General features: G+C 60.1%; 10 protein-coding genes across 10 annotated transcripts; 6 read left to right on the top strand and 4 right to left on the bottom strand.

Annotated features, from left to right (window-relative positions):
- Position 1: 1 nt before the first annotated feature.
- On the bottom strand, positions 2 to 1,467 carry PAN0_013c4763 (phosphatidylinositol N-acetylglucosaminyltransferase; the record flags this gene model as incomplete). Its single annotated transcript, XM_014799891.1, has 3 exons — positions 2 to 645; positions 722 to 784; positions 867 to 1,467. 3 exons carry the CDS (start codon positions 1,465 to 1,467, stop codon positions 2 to 4), a joined length of 1,308 nt encoding a protein of 435 aa, XP_014655377.1.
- Positions 1,468 to 1,924: 457 nt separating this feature from the next.
- PAN0_013c4762 (uncharacterized protein) lies at positions 1,925 to 2,857 on the bottom strand (the record flags this gene model as incomplete). The annotated part of the gene is made up of 1 exon (XM_014799890.1): positions 1,925 to 2,857. One exon carries the CDS (start codon positions 2,855 to 2,857, stop codon positions 1,925 to 1,927), a length of 933 nt encoding a protein of 310 aa, XP_014655376.1.
- Positions 2,858 to 3,133: 276 nt separating this feature from the next.
- Positions 3,134 to 4,912, bottom strand: PAN0_013c4761 (MFS general substrate transporter; the record flags this gene model as incomplete). Its single annotated transcript, XM_014799889.1, has 1 exon — positions 3,134 to 4,912. One exon carries the CDS (start codon positions 4,910 to 4,912, stop codon positions 3,134 to 3,136), a length of 1,779 nt encoding a protein of 592 aa, XP_014655375.1.
- Positions 4,913 to 5,489: 577 nt separating this feature from the next.
- On the top strand, positions 5,490 to 7,137 carry PAN0_013d4760 (ATP-NAD kinase; the record flags this gene model as incomplete). The annotated part of the gene is made up of 3 exons (XM_014799888.1): positions 5,490 to 6,479; positions 6,555 to 6,725; positions 6,805 to 7,137. The coding sequence occupies 3 exons, from the start codon at positions 5,490 to 5,492 to the stop codon at positions 7,135 to 7,137; spliced, it is 1,494 nt and encodes a 497-aa protein (XP_014655374.1).
- Positions 7,138 to 7,391: 254 nt separating this feature from the next.
- On the top strand, positions 7,392 to 8,157 carry PAN0_013d4759 (DUF1014-domain-containing protein; the record flags this gene model as incomplete). Its single annotated transcript, XM_014799887.1, has 2 exons — positions 7,392 to 7,404; positions 7,484 to 8,157. 2 exons carry the CDS (start codon positions 7,392 to 7,394, stop codon positions 8,155 to 8,157), a joined length of 687 nt encoding a protein of 228 aa, XP_014655373.1.
- Positions 8,158 to 8,498: 341 nt separating this feature from the next.
- PAN0_013d4758 (endoplasmic reticulum protein) lies at positions 8,499 to 9,125 on the top strand (the record flags this gene model as incomplete). The annotated part of the gene is made up of 2 exons (XM_014799886.1): positions 8,499 to 8,968; positions 9,035 to 9,125. The coding sequence occupies 2 exons, from the start codon at positions 8,499 to 8,501 to the stop codon at positions 9,123 to 9,125; spliced, it is 561 nt and encodes a 186-aa protein (XP_014655372.1).
- A 129-nt stretch (positions 9,126 to 9,254) lies between these two features.
- Positions 9,255 to 9,908, bottom strand: PAN0_013c4757 (ubiquitin-conjugating enzyme9; the record flags this gene model as incomplete). Its single annotated transcript, XM_014799885.1, has 3 exons — positions 9,255 to 9,584; positions 9,662 to 9,745; positions 9,843 to 9,908. The coding sequence occupies 3 exons, from the start codon at positions 9,906 to 9,908 to the stop codon at positions 9,255 to 9,257; spliced, it is 480 nt and encodes a 159-aa protein (XP_014655371.1).
- Positions 9,909 to 10,658: 750 nt separating this feature from the next.
- PAN0_013d4756 (uncharacterized protein) lies at positions 10,659 to 11,824 on the top strand (the record flags this gene model as incomplete). Its single annotated transcript, XM_014799884.1, has 4 exons — positions 10,659 to 10,785; positions 10,944 to 11,082; positions 11,176 to 11,264; positions 11,346 to 11,824. The coding sequence occupies 4 exons, from the start codon at positions 10,659 to 10,661 to the stop codon at positions 11,822 to 11,824; spliced, it is 834 nt and encodes a 277-aa protein (XP_014655370.1).
- Positions 11,825 to 12,017: 193 nt separating this feature from the next.
- On the top strand, positions 12,018 to 14,157 carry PAN0_013d4755 (CMGC/CLK protein kinase; the record flags this gene model as incomplete). Its single annotated transcript, XM_014799883.1, has 2 exons — positions 12,018 to 12,296; positions 12,376 to 14,157. The coding sequence occupies 2 exons, from the start codon at positions 12,018 to 12,020 to the stop codon at positions 14,155 to 14,157; spliced, it is 2,061 nt and encodes a 686-aa protein (XP_014655369.1).
- Positions 14,158 to 14,603: 446 nt separating this feature from the next.
- Positions 14,604 to 15,503, top strand: PAN0_013d4754 (uncharacterized protein; the record flags this gene model as incomplete). Its single annotated transcript, XM_014799882.1, has 1 exon — positions 14,604 to 15,503. The coding sequence occupies one exon, from the start codon at positions 14,604 to 14,606 to the stop codon at positions 15,501 to 15,503; it is 900 nt and encodes a 299-aa protein (XP_014655368.1).

Genomic DNA, 15,503 nt, shown 5'->3' with positions numbered 1-15,503 from the left:
TTTAGCGAGGGCGAATGGTGGGCGAGCCTCGAGGGGGACTTGCGCGATGCGGAGGGAAACAAGCTGGACTGGTAGCATTCAACACCGGACGTGCGGGATCCCACGGACCCTTGATCTCCATCTTCCACGCCTGCGCATACCGCATCCACACCGGACACACCAGCGATACAAAGCCCACCGCCAACGTCACCCACACCACCACCGTGCCCCACCCACCCACAACGACGGCGCAGTAGAACGCTACAAAGTGCACCACGCGTGTGGCGTCGCGTGGCGTGTGTTGTTGCGGCGCGAACAGTGTGATGGCGAGCGCGAGCACGCTGAACGACTGCACGTCGTCGTCGAGTCGCGAAGCGAGCACCACCGACGCCGAAATGGCCGCATTGAACGAGAGCGTATCCTGCAGCTTGCCGCTTCCACCCGCGTAGTCGGCCAGCACCAGGTGGGCTGTGAACAGCATCGCCGCAAGTGCCCAGATGGTATCGCTCGTCGTCGCCTCTGTCAGCGTCCGCAGAACCGGTGAGACAGCAAGCAGTACCAGTGCCACCACCATCTTGCCCAACACGCTGGCTAGTACCGGTTCCCTCCCGCGCCTAACCACCGCTCCCACCGCCGCGCATACGACAATCGCGCCAAGAACGAGCTCTGCGTCGACGCGACGGGAGAGTAGATGCGTGTAGACGATCGCAAATACCGCCACGCGCAGCAACGCCGTACTTACGCGCAGCGATGCCAGCACCAGCACCCACACCGACGGCCGGGCGATGTCCGAATTCGTGCGCAGCTCCGAGAGAAAACTCGCGGGCACGTAGTTGTCCGCATACGGCTGTGTGCGCCACAGCACCTTTTCGAAGCTCATCGCCCACCCGAGATGCCCGGCTTGCCTCCGCGCTTGCGTGCAATCACCACCTTGTCCTCGCCTCTCCTGCGTTGCTTCTTTGCCGCTTTACCCTCCGCCTGTGCACTGCGCTTGCTGCTCCCCGGCTTGAGGAATCGCTCTCCTTTCTGCTCGTCTTCGTCCGATGCTGCGCGTGACTCGTCGGCCTCAACTTCCGGCTCGGTACCGGCGGTGTTTGTCTTGCCGATCTTGCCGAACGTGAGTCGTTGGTTTGCAGCAGGCTGTTCTGCGCCAGTGCGCTTGATCAGCCACGACTCGAAGCCGGCCTCGTGCGAGATGACTGGTCCCGCTTTGGCTGTGGGCGTCTTGGCGTTGGCCCGGATTCGCGCAATGGCAGCTGGCGACAAAGACCACTGTTCGTCTTGCCCGAACGCTGCGGCAGGGGACCCAGGTACGGACGGGGCGGGAGATGCAGCTGGAGACGGTGAGGCCGGCGTCGATGGCGTGGCAGGCGTTTCTGAGGTGGTTTTGGAGGGGGTCGAGGGCGAGCCGCGTTGCATGAACTTGAGCGCATGCACGCGCCCACTGAGTGCAGTCACCGTAGCCGAGCGTCCTGGTGGCGCTGACATGGCCGTTAGAGCCCGCTAGCCGTTGCGAAGAAGGAGGTGCGCGCGGAACAGGCCCCGCGAATCGATGTGGAAGAAAGGCAAGCTACGAGCGGTCGCAGAGATAGTCTTAACGAAGGTGCGGGTGTGGAGGCGAGGCCGAGAAAAATTGCGACTGCAGGGGGAGAAGCTGAACTCCGCCCGAGCAAAATGAAAATGGAAATGAAAATGCGGGCCGAAAATTGAGGTGTCAAAAAGCTGATCTCAGAGACGCTGACTCTCGGGCGACGTCTTTGACACCAGATGCAGATGAGGTGCACTCTCTCGGGCATCGACTCGCAGAACAACAACAACAATAGCCTCTCACAGCTTTGCTCAGCACGCAACCGGCTTTCATCCGCGCGTCGTTCGACACCAAAAGAAAGTTTCACGGTGTGTTATTGATCGCGCATCTGCGTGCTTTAGAGGGCGTGTATGCTCGCTACATGTCGAGCTCGCCGCCGTCGTCGTCATCGCCTACAAAGTCATCGTTTTCGCTCGGGTAGGCTCTCTGGACGCGCGTGGGGTTGACGAGCGATAGCGTTCTCTGCCACCCTCTCCTGTTTGGCTGGCTCGAGACTGTGCTTGTATCGTCCGAGCTGGGCGCATTTGGGCCGTAGCTTCTCGAGCCCGAGCTGGGCGATGACGAGGGCAACGCACTCGAGCGCTGGCTGGATCCAAGCCCGACCACGGGTCGTTTTCCGTGTCGTCCGCCCGCCGCCGAGGGTGCAGCGAGAAGCGAGCGATACTTGTGCCGCTCTTCCCGCAACGCTTGCTGCGTCGCTTCGAGTTTACGCTGCAGTTGATGCTGTGCAAACGAGCTTCCAGAAGCCGAGGGCGAGGGAGGCTTGGCGAACAGTGAAACACGTGTACTGTGGAAAAGGGCTGCTTCGGGGGAGAGTTGCTCGAGGTCGAGGTGGATCGGCGACGTATCGGCGTCAAAGTAGAGTCGGATCGAAGGCCATGCGGTGTTGTTCTGCCAGGAGCGTGGAACGCCACATAAGATGCGCTGCCGTGCAAATGCGTTGCTGATCTTGGAGGCTAACTTGTCGCGGTGTGTTTCGCCAGGATGGTCTTGGAGTGTGTGACGGTGTCGATCGAGAAGCTTTTGAAGGGACGCAGGCGAGAGCGTGGTACCCCACCATCCTCGCTCGCTGCCAACCGTCACAGTCCACAATCCTGTCTCCTCGTCGTCTTTCTTCCTCTGCGATGTGGATCCTACCTTGTCGGGCCCATCTACGTTTTTGGCGGCACGCGAGTCTAGTCCAGTCGTTGCGGAGGCATATGTTGAGGAGACCACAAAGGCAGCCAGCGTCTCGGCCTCGGTGCGAATGACGGCGGTGAGGTTGTCGAGCCCAACAAGCGCATCAGTCATCTCCGTCACGCCTTGTGCTTGTGAGCGGCACCATGAGCACGGCTGGATGAGGACAAGTCTATGGTGGAAGCAAGTGCGGAAGCTGTATGCAGCAGCAATCAGCTTTTCTCCCGACTGGACCCTGCATCAACACCTGCCGCACTGAATTTGCTCCGAGTTCCGCAAAACCTCAGCCCGCACTCAACAAGACACTTCACAACACACACCACCATCGCAGCTTGGTAGGAGACGAGATCTCTACGATCCTTTTCAGAAAGACGGTAACCAAATGTGCATCTAGTAGGCGTACTCGAAGTACGGGTTCTGCCAGTCGGTCCAGTCTTCGAGGATGGCGCGCTTCTTGATCTCGTCCACCTCTTGTTTCGACTTGGCCTCGCTCTCCCTCGCCTGTCTCCTCGCCCTGTTCTGCCACCACAGCCCGACATCGAGCAGCACGGTGAGCCCAATGGTGATGGCCATGCACGTGATGATGGCGACAAACGTGGTGCGGTAATGCTTTGGAGCCTCGGAGGCGATGGTCAGATACGGCGCCACGATGTTGCCCACATTGTAGCCGGCAAACACAAATGCCGAAGTGACCGACTGCTTGGTGGCGCCCGCCACATTCGCCGTACTAAGCGACAGCATGAGCACAAAGGGTGCGCCAAAGATGGGCAGCAGGTAGTACCCCGCAAGCGGGATGGCACGGTTCGACCAGTCGCCCTTCCAGATCATGGCTGCGCCCGCAATTACCGGCAGACAGGCGAGCATGAGCAACACCGAGCGCGAGTTGCGCACCTTGAGCACCACCAATGTCGACACATAGATCGACACCGCCGTCGTGGCGCCTCCGGGCGTCTGGAGGATGATGGATCGCAACGAGGTGTAGCCGAACGACTTGATGATGTACGCGCCAAACGCCGTCACACCGCCGTTGCAGATGTAGATCGCAATCGCCTGCAGGAAGAAGATGTAGATCTTGTAGTCCATCAGCGCCTCCTTGATCTGCGCGCCGTTCCAGCGCTGACGCACGCCCGAGGTGGACGCCGACACGTTCAGCACCGCAAGTCGGTCGTTGAGCACCACCTGCTCGGCGGGCGTGTCTGGTGCAGCGTCGTCCTTTTCATCGTGTTTGTTCTCGTCGGCATGGCTGGTGCGCAGCGTGGCGTCGTCGTCGACCTCGGCCTCGCCGGTGATGTTGGAGCGCAACCTGCCTGCTGCGAGGCTCTTTTGTTCGGGCGAGAAGCGGTTGTATCCCGGGATGCTGAGCAGCGCATCTCCCAGCGGCGAGGACGGCAGGAGCAGCAGCATGAGCAGACCAAACACGATGGTGAGCGAGCCGGCAAACAGGAACATGTACTTCCACGCATGCAGCTTGGCTCCCGGTCGCGTTCCTGCCTTGCCCAGACCGTAGTTGACCAGACCCGAGAAGATGGAGAAGAGGCCCGTAGCCGAGTACCAGATTCCGAGCCTGAGGGGCTGCTCGGAACGCTTGTACCACGAGCGAGTCACGTGCACAAAGCCGGGACTGACGGAGCTTTCGATAGCGCCAAGGAAAAAGCGCTGAGCGATGAGGCCGCGCCAGCTGGTGATGGCGGGGGTGAGGATGACGATGAAGCCCCACACGAGGATGGAGCAGCCGAGGAAGATGTTGGGGCGGAAGCGCTGGACGAGGAGCGCCATGGGAAGCGCCGCCACGAGGTAGCCCCAGTAGAACGCCGAGGTGGCGGTGGAGTAGCGCTGGAGCGACGTCTTGGGCGGTGTGCCTGGATGCACCATCGAGAGCTCGAGGTCCTTGAGGATGCCAAAGATGGAAGCGGATGCGAGGATCGCCTTGTCGTAGAACTGCAGGCCGTATGCGACGGTCATGAGCGGCATGAGCAGCAGGTCGATCTTCCACAGCAGCCGACGCTCCGAGACGGCGTGAGGCGCCGCAGCGAGCGGCGACGACGAGGCAGACATCACTAGCGGTGGAAGGTGGCGAGAAGTGAGGGGAAGGATGACGACGGGAAGGAAAGGTGGTAGGATGCAAATCCGGCTGCCAGGGTCTTTTGGATTGTTCGCCACGCGCTTCATGCACTCTTTAGATGCTTTCTTCGGCGGCAGGCGGTGAAAGCGAGCGAGTCACAGATGTTGCCGCCATCTTTTGACGGATCTTCGCAGCAGCAGCGCTTAGATCGATAGGCCGAAGCCATCTTTCGGCACCAGGCAGCACAGAGGCAGCATGCCAAAATGCCCGCTCAATCCACCGATTTTCCGCGCGCCCTTCCCTTCAACCGAAAAAAGTTCGGAGCGGGCGGACCTTTCCGTCGCTGCATCTCATGTCGGTCACCTCGGCCATCACAAAGAGCTCAACTTAGCTAGAGAACTTGTGTGCGAATGAGGCTGCTCACAGGCCGGCCCTCGACAAGCTTTGTATCGAAAAGGTCTGCCGGCTGGTTCTGCAGGAACAATCTATCCAGACGCTGAATTTCGAAATCGATTCGGAGCCACGCGAAAAATCACCGATGTTGGATACCAAGACTCAACACCGCCAAAATTCCAAAAAGTGGAGGCGGCATGCGCGCTCCGAGTCAGCCGAGCTCATGCGGTCTTGCTCGGCTGGACCGGCTCCTCATACCTTGCCCTCACAGCACCAACATCACCAGCAGCCATGCCGCCGTCGATACCGGCTCGTCTGGCCATCAGTCGCATCGTTGCGGCTGGTCCGGTCGCAGCACGCTCAGCTGTAGCTTGGCGTCTTCCATCAGGCTCACGCTCAGCACTTCCAAGCACGGCTTATCGCCCCTCCACCTCATCGACAGATAGGCGCAACCATGCATCAATAGCACCTCTACTGCCAAGACGCTTCAGTTCTAGCTCCTCGGCACGTACGGCAGACAAGCAGCGCGGTACGGCTCGTCCGACACTGCAAGACCTGCCCGACAAGGTCGACGTGTGCATCGGCCCGGCAGGCCGTCTTTCCAAAGTCATCGCTCCACGCCGCGGATCCAAGATCACCACGCGCGTCGGAAGCAGCTACGCAGGCACGCATACCTTCTCCTGGATCGAACCGCCCTCGAACGTGCTCATCGTCAAAAAGGCACGCGATACCCGGGCCACCAAGGCCATGGCGCACATCATCCGACACATGCGCGCCGCCTACCCACACGTCAACATCATCCTCGAATCCGAGGTGATCGACTCGAACGACGGACAGCTCGCTTCCACGTATCCAGAGCTCGTATCTGCGCATCCTTCGGAGAAGGCTGCGCTGGCCGCCAAGACCGACTTTGTCATCACACTCGGCGGCGACGGCTCCATCCTGCATGTATCGAGCCTCTTCGACAGGGATGCTGTGCCGCCCGTGCTCAGCTTCTCCATGGGCACGCTTGGATTCCTGCTGCCCTACGATATCAAGGGGTACAAGCAGGCGCTGACCGACATGATGAATGGCGACATCAGCCTGCTGTTACGCATGCGCCTCAGGCAGACCAGCCACAGGAAGGACGGCCAGACCTTCTGCCAGATCCAGGACCAGATGGACGGCGGCGGATGCTACGACGTCCATCTTATGAACGAGGTCACACTGCATCGTGGCAGAGAGCCGCACATGACCAAGATCGACGCCTTTGTCGACGGCCAGCATCTCACCCAGGCTATTGTAGGTTGCGTCTTGCCCTCCTCCTCGTGCGACAGTTGCTGACGTCTTGGTATGAACCTTTTTGCATCCACACAGTCGGACGGTCTTATCATTGCAACGCCGACCGGATCGACGGCCTACTCTCTGTCTGCCGGCGGACCGATTGTGCATCCTTCGGTGCAGAGTCTGGTTCTCACGCCCATCTGCCCGCGTTCACTCAGCTTCCGCACCGTGCTGCTTCCCAGCGACTCGGTCATCCAGCTCAAAGTAAGCCCTTCCCGCACTCGCTCTTTGACCTCCTTTGGCCTACCCAGCAGACACTGACCTCCCTGCTCTTGTCGTAAAGATCTCGGACGACTCGCGCTCGCCCGCCGAGCTTACCGTGGACGGCCGGGTGTCCAAGCTGCTGCAGCCGGGCGAGTACCTGCAGGTGTCCATGAGCCCCTTCCCCATCCCCTGCGTCAGCCGCAAGTGGTCCGACCACCACGCTCACCCTCCCGGTGTGGGCGACAGTATACCCGAACCGGTGGCGATGGGCGAAAAGTACTCGGACCGCGGCGAGGACGACTGGGTGCGCGACATCAATACGCTGCTCAAGTTCAACGCCAGCTTCGGCGGGCGTGGCACGCTCAGCGGCAACGGCGGCTTCGAAGAAGAAGAATTCGAAGAAGAGGAATGAAACGTCCTTCGTTGCGGTTCAAGTCAGAGTTGCCTGTGAGACTGGGAGCGTGTGTGTTGGTGTCGAGATCGGCGTTCAGGGTGCAGAAGAACGGCCGTGGAAGCGCGGAATTTGGGGCGCGAGTCATGCGCCAGCTGCTGCGCACCAAAAGTGGAGGTTGAGAGCTGCCCAAAAGTGGGTGTGATCGGGATTTGCGCTTGCGATTCTGCCACCATCTATCGTGCAACGCATCTGGTCAGCTTGACAACCACAAGATGCCAGCCAAAGGTAAGCATCACCCTCGGCTTGACCGTCATGTTCCCATGATCAATGTTGCTGACGTGGTGTTGCAACTCGGCATCCCTAGGAGGCAACGCGAAGAAGGAGTCGGGCCGGGCGAAGAAGGCGGCCAACGAGGACAAGAAGGCTGCGGAAGCGGCTGCTCGCGCTGAAGCGGACGAAGCCGCACGCTGGGACGACCCCTCGGGCGGACGAGGCAAGACTGCCGCCGAGAAGAAAGCGGACAAGGCGGCGGAAGCCGCGCGCAAGGCTGAAGAGAAGAAGCGACTCGAGGCCGAAGACGACGCATCGACTCCCGCAGCCAAGCCTTCTGCAGCCAAAGGCAAGGGAGGGATCAAGAAGTCTGCGCTCAAGTCCGGAGGACCCACGGGCATCGACTCTGCCATCGCGTCGTTTTCGGCGTCGAACCTGGACGATGCGCTGGATGCCATGTCGCTCGTCAACGAGCGCGGCGACAAGGCGAGCAAGGGCGCAGCTGCGGGTCAGATCGAACGCCACCCCGAGCGTCGATTCAAGGCCGCCTTCGAGGCGTACAAGGAGCGCGAATTGCCCATCATCAAGGAGGAGCACAAGGGCCTCAGGTTGCAGCAGTACCACGATCTGCTGTACAAGCAGTTCCAGAAGCATCCGGACAATCCGTTCAACCAGCTCACGGTTGCATACGACGCCTCCAAGGACGACAAGCTCGCCGCGCTCGAGTCGAAGCGATCCCAGACCGAGAAGCGTCTGCGCGATGCCTAGGCGCCATGGTCCACCGCTGGCGTCGATGCAGCAGCCTGTAACGATGAGATTCCAGCTCCAATCAATGCACAAATCATCAGATGTTCGAGCAGGGTAGAGAAGGATGTTGTGATTGCGAGCGAGACGATGCTGGGTAGTTTGATTTGAGATGATGGCCAACCATGGGCTGGGGAGGGGAGGAGGGTGGTGTGCAGAGCGAGTGCAATGACGCCAGCGCTCGGATCGGGAAATCCAGGAAAAAACGTGGGAGGCAAGCGAGGCGCACCAGCCACTTTGAAACCGCACTCGGCTCGACCTCCACCGTCTCTTCTGCACCACCACACCATCCTTGTCCGCCGATCATGTCGTCTCGCACACTCATCCGAGCCGTTCGACCGGCGCTGCTTGCGCCCATGCTTGCACGCTCCACTGCTCCCTCCATCCGCGCTGCTGTCCCTCGACGCATTGCACCTGCCCTTACCGCCATCCGCCCTCTCTCGACCACTCCCGTGGTTCGATCCAAAGACACCAGCTGGCAGAGCAAAGGCGTCGTCAAGTACTCTGAACTCAAGCCCGAGACGGAATCGCCGTCGGGTGAGATTACGATCATCGACGTGCGCGAGCCCAACGAAGTCGCACAGGGCATCATCCCCTCGGCCGTCAACGTACCGCTATCGCAATTCCAAAAGGCTTTCTCGGGTAGCGGTGGCGACTTTTTGCGCGACTTTGCCTTCCAACGCCCCGCCTACGACGACAAGGTGGTCTTCTACTGCAGATCGGGTAAGAGGTCCCAACAAGCGCTCGAATTCGCCCAAAAGAACGGCTGGTGGAAGTAAGTACCCCCCCATCACCCCCCGGATCAGTGGAGAATAGGTGAGCTGACATCGTTGACCGCCAGTGTGAGGAACTACGAGGGCTCATGGCTCGATTGGGTGCAGCAGGAAGAAGCGCGTGGTCAAGCTTCCAAGATCAAGGAAGATGACGATTGAATCCGCCATCGCCAAAGCCCCGACTCGTATGAATCCAAACTGCCTTTGGTATCGATCGTCTTGTGAGGCCCTGGGGTGTAAATGGTACAATCGGCTGAGATTACAGTGACACTTGAAGCGGGAAGGGATCTAGACGGCGGTGGCCATTTCGCGCGCCTGCTGACGCACTCTGCGCTCGTAGGCGGTGGCGTCCTTTTGGAACATGGTGAAGGCCTCGCTCTGTGCGGGGTCGTGCGGGTTGGGATCGTTCAGCAAATCCTGAATACCGAGCAGAATCTGCTTGATCGTAATCGCCGGCTTCCAGCCCTTGTCCTCGTCGAGGATGCTCAGGCAGACGGTGCCCGAGGGAAAGACGTTGGGGTGGAAGAGCGGCGGGGTGAACTTGCACTTGGGCGGCTTGCTCGGGTATTCTTCGGGAAACATCATGCGCAGCTTGTACAGCCCTCCCTCCCATGGCGTCTGTTGTATCCGAACAGCAGAGTGCAAGATGTCAGTGAGGGATGCAGAGGGCGAGAGTAGGATAAGGGTTGACTTACGTTGGCTTTGCCGGGGATGCCGACTTCCCAGTTCATGAGGTCTAGCGAGCCATCGGCGGCCTTGGCGGGGCGTGCATAGAAGCCCTGCAATGCAAACCAACGAGGAAGCGAGGGTGAGAGCGGAGTATTAGCTGGTGATGCTGGGTGAGCGATAGAGTTCCGGAGGCGGAGGCGGACGTACGAATGGATGGTCTTTGCGCCACTGCTTGCGCTCCTCGGCGAGGCGGTTGCGGCAGATTCCTGCCATGGTGATGGGCGTGTGCTTGAGCCGGATGCAGATGAGGTGCTAGGGTACGATGTCAGGACGCAAGTGCAGCAGTAGAAGCAAAGGTGCGGAACAAAGTGCGGATAGGCGATGCAAGTGGAGGCCGGCCGGAGTAGGACGGATTGCAGTGCGCGTGAGTGTGTCGCTCGCGAGGGACGATGGCAGGTGATGGAAAGAGTACGAGCGCTGCAGTGTCTCCGAAGGGGGGTATCGAGAAGCACGACCGAGACGGTGGCAGCGATGATGGTCGTTGTAAGTCGAGAGACGCGAATCGAAGGCCGAGGGGTGTGAGAGGTGCAGAAAGCCAAGATGAGAGCGCCGACAGCTGCGCTCAGTTGCGGCCCGCCAACCAACACCCGCACCTTCCGCTACGCCTTGCGCACCGAGCCCTGAAAGCTAACAGCGCTGAATGCGAAGAAACAGTGTTAGTCACGTGACCGATAATATAATGTGTGTGTGAAAGCCTGTGAACTAACACGAGAAGGGGCGCGAAAATCGGCCTCGGATTATGACGCGGCGGTTCTGAGCTGGTTGGCGTGGCACATGACCGCTCTGGACGAGCGTGCTTGATCCGAATGCAGCCATTCCGAAGCTGCAGCGCGCCACGGGAAGTCTGCGTGCGCTGGCATTTCATCTTCTCTCGGCGATATCCTATCGCTATGAGAGCTGGCAGAGGAGAGCGAGGGTGTCTGACGACGACGTGAAAGACAGCCGAGACAGAAGCCGGCGAGGATGGGCGGGTTCGATCAGGAAGCCGAGTCGACTCAAAGGTGGAAGGCCGAACACGTTGTGCTGCTGCTGCTGCTGCTGCTGCTGCTGCTGCTGCTGCTGCTGGTGCTGGTGGTGGACTGGGCAGCTCGTCAGTCGAGCTTTGTTTTTTTCCTCGCTCCTCGGCACGGCAGCGTGAAATCAAAAGAAAGGCAGCCGTGTGATGAAGCTGCAAAGTCGCTCGTAAACGCGTCCTCCGTCACGGCACACCGCCCCGAGCGACGCGACTGCGGTTCTCACCCACAACAGAGTTGCCTTTGTGCAGCAGCAGCAGTGCAGTCAATCTGGGAGCGGTGGAGACGCCCGATGGCTTCCCCTCGGCGCCTGGGCAACTCGCCGCTCCTCATCGGCGCTTGAGCCTATCCTCACGCTCCCCGCTTTCGATAGTGTATTTACCCCTCTGTAGCTCGATTGCTCGCAATCTTTCTCTGCAAGAGACTATGTGAGATTGCGAGATTGGAACCGGTGTGCTTTTGGCAAGTGTGGCGCTCACTCACTCGCTCATGGGGCAGGCACTCGGTCCGGTTGAGCAGCGCGACGAGGGCGGGGGACTAGAGCAGCGTGGGAGCGGTGCAGAGCGAGAGCGAGAGAGAGGAAATCTCCACTCGCGCCCAGCTCGGATTTTGGCAGATTTGGCAGTTCTGGCTACAGTCAAGGCCCAGCCGCCGCCGCCGCCGCCGCATCGCATCATCCTCGCCCAAAGCTCAACGCGTGCTGCTGCGGGCGGCGGGCAGCTGGGCGGTCGCGCTCTGCTGCCCCGATTTTATTTGTCGCCCGCCTCAGCCACCGCGAACCTCACTCGCTGGGCCGTCGCCATCCTTCAGCCATCCTCCTCATCGCAACGTTCGCATCGCACCCACGGCTACATACGGCACCAACGATTGCACATCGCGTCGTCGTCCACTGCGAGACCCTCTCGTTCAGCTCCGTCTTGGCCATACGCGCCCATCCGCAACACTGCCGAAGTCTCTGACAACAGGACGCGCCTAATCTCCGCTGCTGCTCAAGCCGTCTATCGCTGCACTCCTTCCAACCCACGCCCGCTCGCTTCGCTGCTGCTACTGCTGCTTCTTCCAACCATCGCTCCCGCTTCTATCATCTCTTATCGCAGCGCTGCCCCCATCCTCTGACTTATCCATACAGCGTCCATTCAATCCGCTCATCGCACCTCCATCCACCCCACCTCCACTTGCACATCCAGCCGTCTCGCGCACCTCGCCTTCCTTTGCATTCATCGTCTACAAGCCACCCCAACTCATCCGTCGTATCGCGTGCTCGTTCGCACATTGCTAGGAGCGCCTTACTCCTCACCATCCTCGCCCCATGGCAACCGTCGTGCCTCGTGCCAAAAAGCAGAGGACAATACCGGAAGATCACCTCGACCACGCCAACCTCTCGCTTCAGGCCGCTGATCCAACCCACCCCAGCATGCTTGCACACCAACATCCCATCCCTCCCGCACATCATCAACACCAACAACAGCAATATCAATACGCAACAGCAACACACAATCCCGCCATGTCCAACTCCGCGCCAAGCGGCAGCAGGCCCGCGCGGCCCGCCTCTGGATTCCAAAGAGTCAACGAAGTCATCGGAGGAAAGGTATGTATATCTGCTTCCGCACCTTGTAACCAAGCTCGATACTCACACCATCTCTTTTGCTTCTCTGTCGACCCCGCAGGTGCAGGAAGTCTTTGTCATCGACGACGATACTCCGCCGCCCTCCAATCCGCTCAGCGTCCAAGCCGCTCGCGATCCGCACCTCGTCAACAACTATGCGCATCTCAACGGTCACACTGCCGCCGCATCAGCTGCGTATGCATCCAATCTGCATCCGTACGCCCCCGATCCGCGTTACAACCAAGCCGCAAGCCTCTCCAAGGGCAAACGCAAGGCCAACGACAACGGCGTCCATCCGGCGCTCGCCAGCTCTCACCTCGGCATGCTTCCGCACGATGCCGACCTCATAGCTCCCGCTCCGCACGCCACTCTCCAACCCGTGCCCGCCGACGCTCCCGTGCAGAAGCGCCGCAAACGCAGCCACCCCGTCAGGCCCGATGGCACCACCTCGGGCGCCACCTCGTACGATCCCTCGGATCCCTCCACCGCCGCAGCAGCACATCTAGCCGCCTCGGGCGTCGCCGGTCTGGCGCAAGCCAACCGTCATGCACCCGAGATGGTGCAGGCGCGCGTGCCCTCCAACTATCGCGGCGGCTATCCCGCCAGCTCGGGCACGCTCGACTATCTGGCGCGCTACGACCCCACCAACGCCAACGCCGCATTCGCACAGGCGCGCCAGGCCTACGAGGGATCGGCAGCCAGCACGCGCGACTCGTACGCCAGCTCGGCGTCGTACGTCGCCGCGGTCGCCGCACATTCGGGTCCCGTCGACGACGACCAGGGCCACTTTCTGGTCAAGGAGGGCGACTACGTCACCAGCCGATACAAGATCCTGCGGCTGCTCGGGCAGGGCACCTTTGGTAAAGTGGTCGAGTGCTACGACAAGAAGCAGCGCAAGTACGTCGCCATCAAGATCATCCGCGCGGTGCAAAAGTACCGCGATGCGAGCCAGATCGAGATCCGCGTGCTGCGCGCGCTGCGCGAAAACGACCCGCACAACGAGAACAAGTGCATCCATCTGCTCGAGACGTTCAACTTCAAGAATCACGTCTGCATCGTCTCGGAGCTGCTCGGCAAGAGCGTGTTCGACTTTCTCAAGGAGAACAAGTTCCAGCCGTTTCCGCCGCTGCACATCTGGCAGTTTGCCAAGCAGCTCATGCAGAGCGTCGCCTTCCTGCATCGGCTCAACCTCGTGCATACCGATCTCAAGCCCGAGAACATTTTGCTCGTCAGCAGCGAGCACTCCATCGTGGCCACCTCGCGGCGCCAGAACGCCAAGCGCAAGCATGTCCTGCACAACACCGAGATCCGGCTCATCGACTTTGGCTCGGCGACGTTCAACGACGAGTTCCACTCGAGCGTCGTGTCGACGCGCCACTACCGTGCGCCCGAGATCATCCTGTCCATGGGCTGGTCGTTCCCGTGCGACGTGTGGTCCATCGGCTGTATCCTCGTCGAGTTCTTTACCGGCGATGCGCTCTTCCAGACGCACGACAATCTGGAGCATCTCGCCATGATGGAGGCGGTGCTGGGCAAGATGCCCGACGACTATCGGCGCAAGGCCGAGACGTACAAGCCCGAGTACTTTAACAAAGGCGCGCTGCTGTATCCCGCCGCCCAGACGACCAAGGACAGCCGCAAGTACGTGCGCCAGATGAAGAAGCTGCACGACCTCATCAACACGCCCGCCACGCAGAGCGCCTATGCCAAGCACAACTCGCGCTTCCTTTCTTTGCTGAGGCAGCTGCTCGAGTTCGATGCCGCAAAGAGGATCAAGGTCGCCGATGCGCTCAAGCATCCCTACTTTGATCTCGATCCCGAGAAGGACTTCCCGCCCGTCTGAGATGGGCGCGCGCAAGTGTATTGTAAGAGTATAACAGTCTATCGTCTTATCGCATACGCCTTTTTTTTTCTACTGTTCGCACTGTCATCGCGTTGGTACCTGTGATGTTGCACCACAAGACACTTGTGAGCGATTGTTGTTTGAGCGTTTGAACTGTGAAGTTGCAGTGCAAGAGTGAGTGTGGCAAGGTATTGAGGTCGAACATTGTATGGTTGTGTCCTTTGCGTTGTGAGCGGGGGTGATGGAAGGGTCCGCTGCTCGATGTGAGATTTCGAGGTGGAGTGGGGGTGAGCGGGAGCGGAGTGTGAGCGGGAAAGTAACACATTTTTGGTGAGGGGCGCGTGTGTGTGGTGCATGCGTGCGGGATTCCCGCTGGCGTGTGGGCAGCTTGCACACCTCCAACACACCATCCCCCCCCCGCACCACACGCGCTTTCAACGGCAAGGATGGATCCAGCATTCTCGCTAGCTGACGAGCTATCTGGCGCACACACTCTCGACTCGCTAGGTGAGCTTGATGCACACTACACCACACTGGACGAATTCGAGACGTACGATGTAGGCTCTCTCGGCGATGAGCTAGGTCAACTTGACCTTGACCCGGGATTGCATCTTCGAAGTGGAAGCTTAGCGGACGAACTCGAACCTGCTTCCAACAGTAACGTAGCGGAGGAGGTTTTGGATCAAGACTATGCGTCGAATTTGGGTGGGGGGTCGTTGCAAGCTGCGGCGGCACAGACCGAGCAGATTCAGGAGAGCATTACAGCCACCCATGCTTTCCTTGCGCGGCTGTCGAGCTTATCCACCCAAGGGCACGATGAAGACACGGCTCCGCTGGAAGTGGCTGCTGCGGGGTACCTCAAGCTCGTCTCGGAATGCACGGTGGAGCGAGAAGCGCAACTGCGCGAACTGCGCGATCTGGACCGAAAACTCGCCCGAGATCTAGCAGCCACCCACACACACCATCGCTCGGCCTCACTTGACTCGATTGATTCGGAGGCAACGATTCGAGAGGAGGAGGGACTGGATGGGGGGATGTTCGCACCGGTGTATGCCTCGACCTCCGCACTGGTGGGATCGTTGGGGAGTTTGCATGAACATACGCAGGTGACCAAGAGCAGTACGGCTGATGCCCAACGTCGTCTCAAGTCGCTCCGCACCCTACTGGCACAGTGGAACGCCGACCATGAAAGCACCCAACACAGTCTCGATTGGATCGCCACCCACAGTCCCCATCACCAAGCGGGGGAAACAGCACACTCGCAACTCGACTACTGTCGAAAACGTCTGGACGACGCCCAGATGACGGCGACACAGCTACTCACTCCCCAACGCATACCCGCCTAA

The sequence above is a fragment of the Moesziomyces antarcticus genome (assembly GCF_000747765.1).
Source record: "Moesziomyces antarcticus DNA, scaffold: scaffold_v10013, strain JCM 10317, whole genome shotgun sequence".
Taxonomy (NCBI): Eukaryota; Fungi; Basidiomycota; class Ustilaginomycetes; order Ustilaginales; family Ustilaginaceae; genus Moesziomyces; species Moesziomyces antarcticus.
This window is presented reverse-complemented; position numbering and strand designations above follow the sequence as displayed.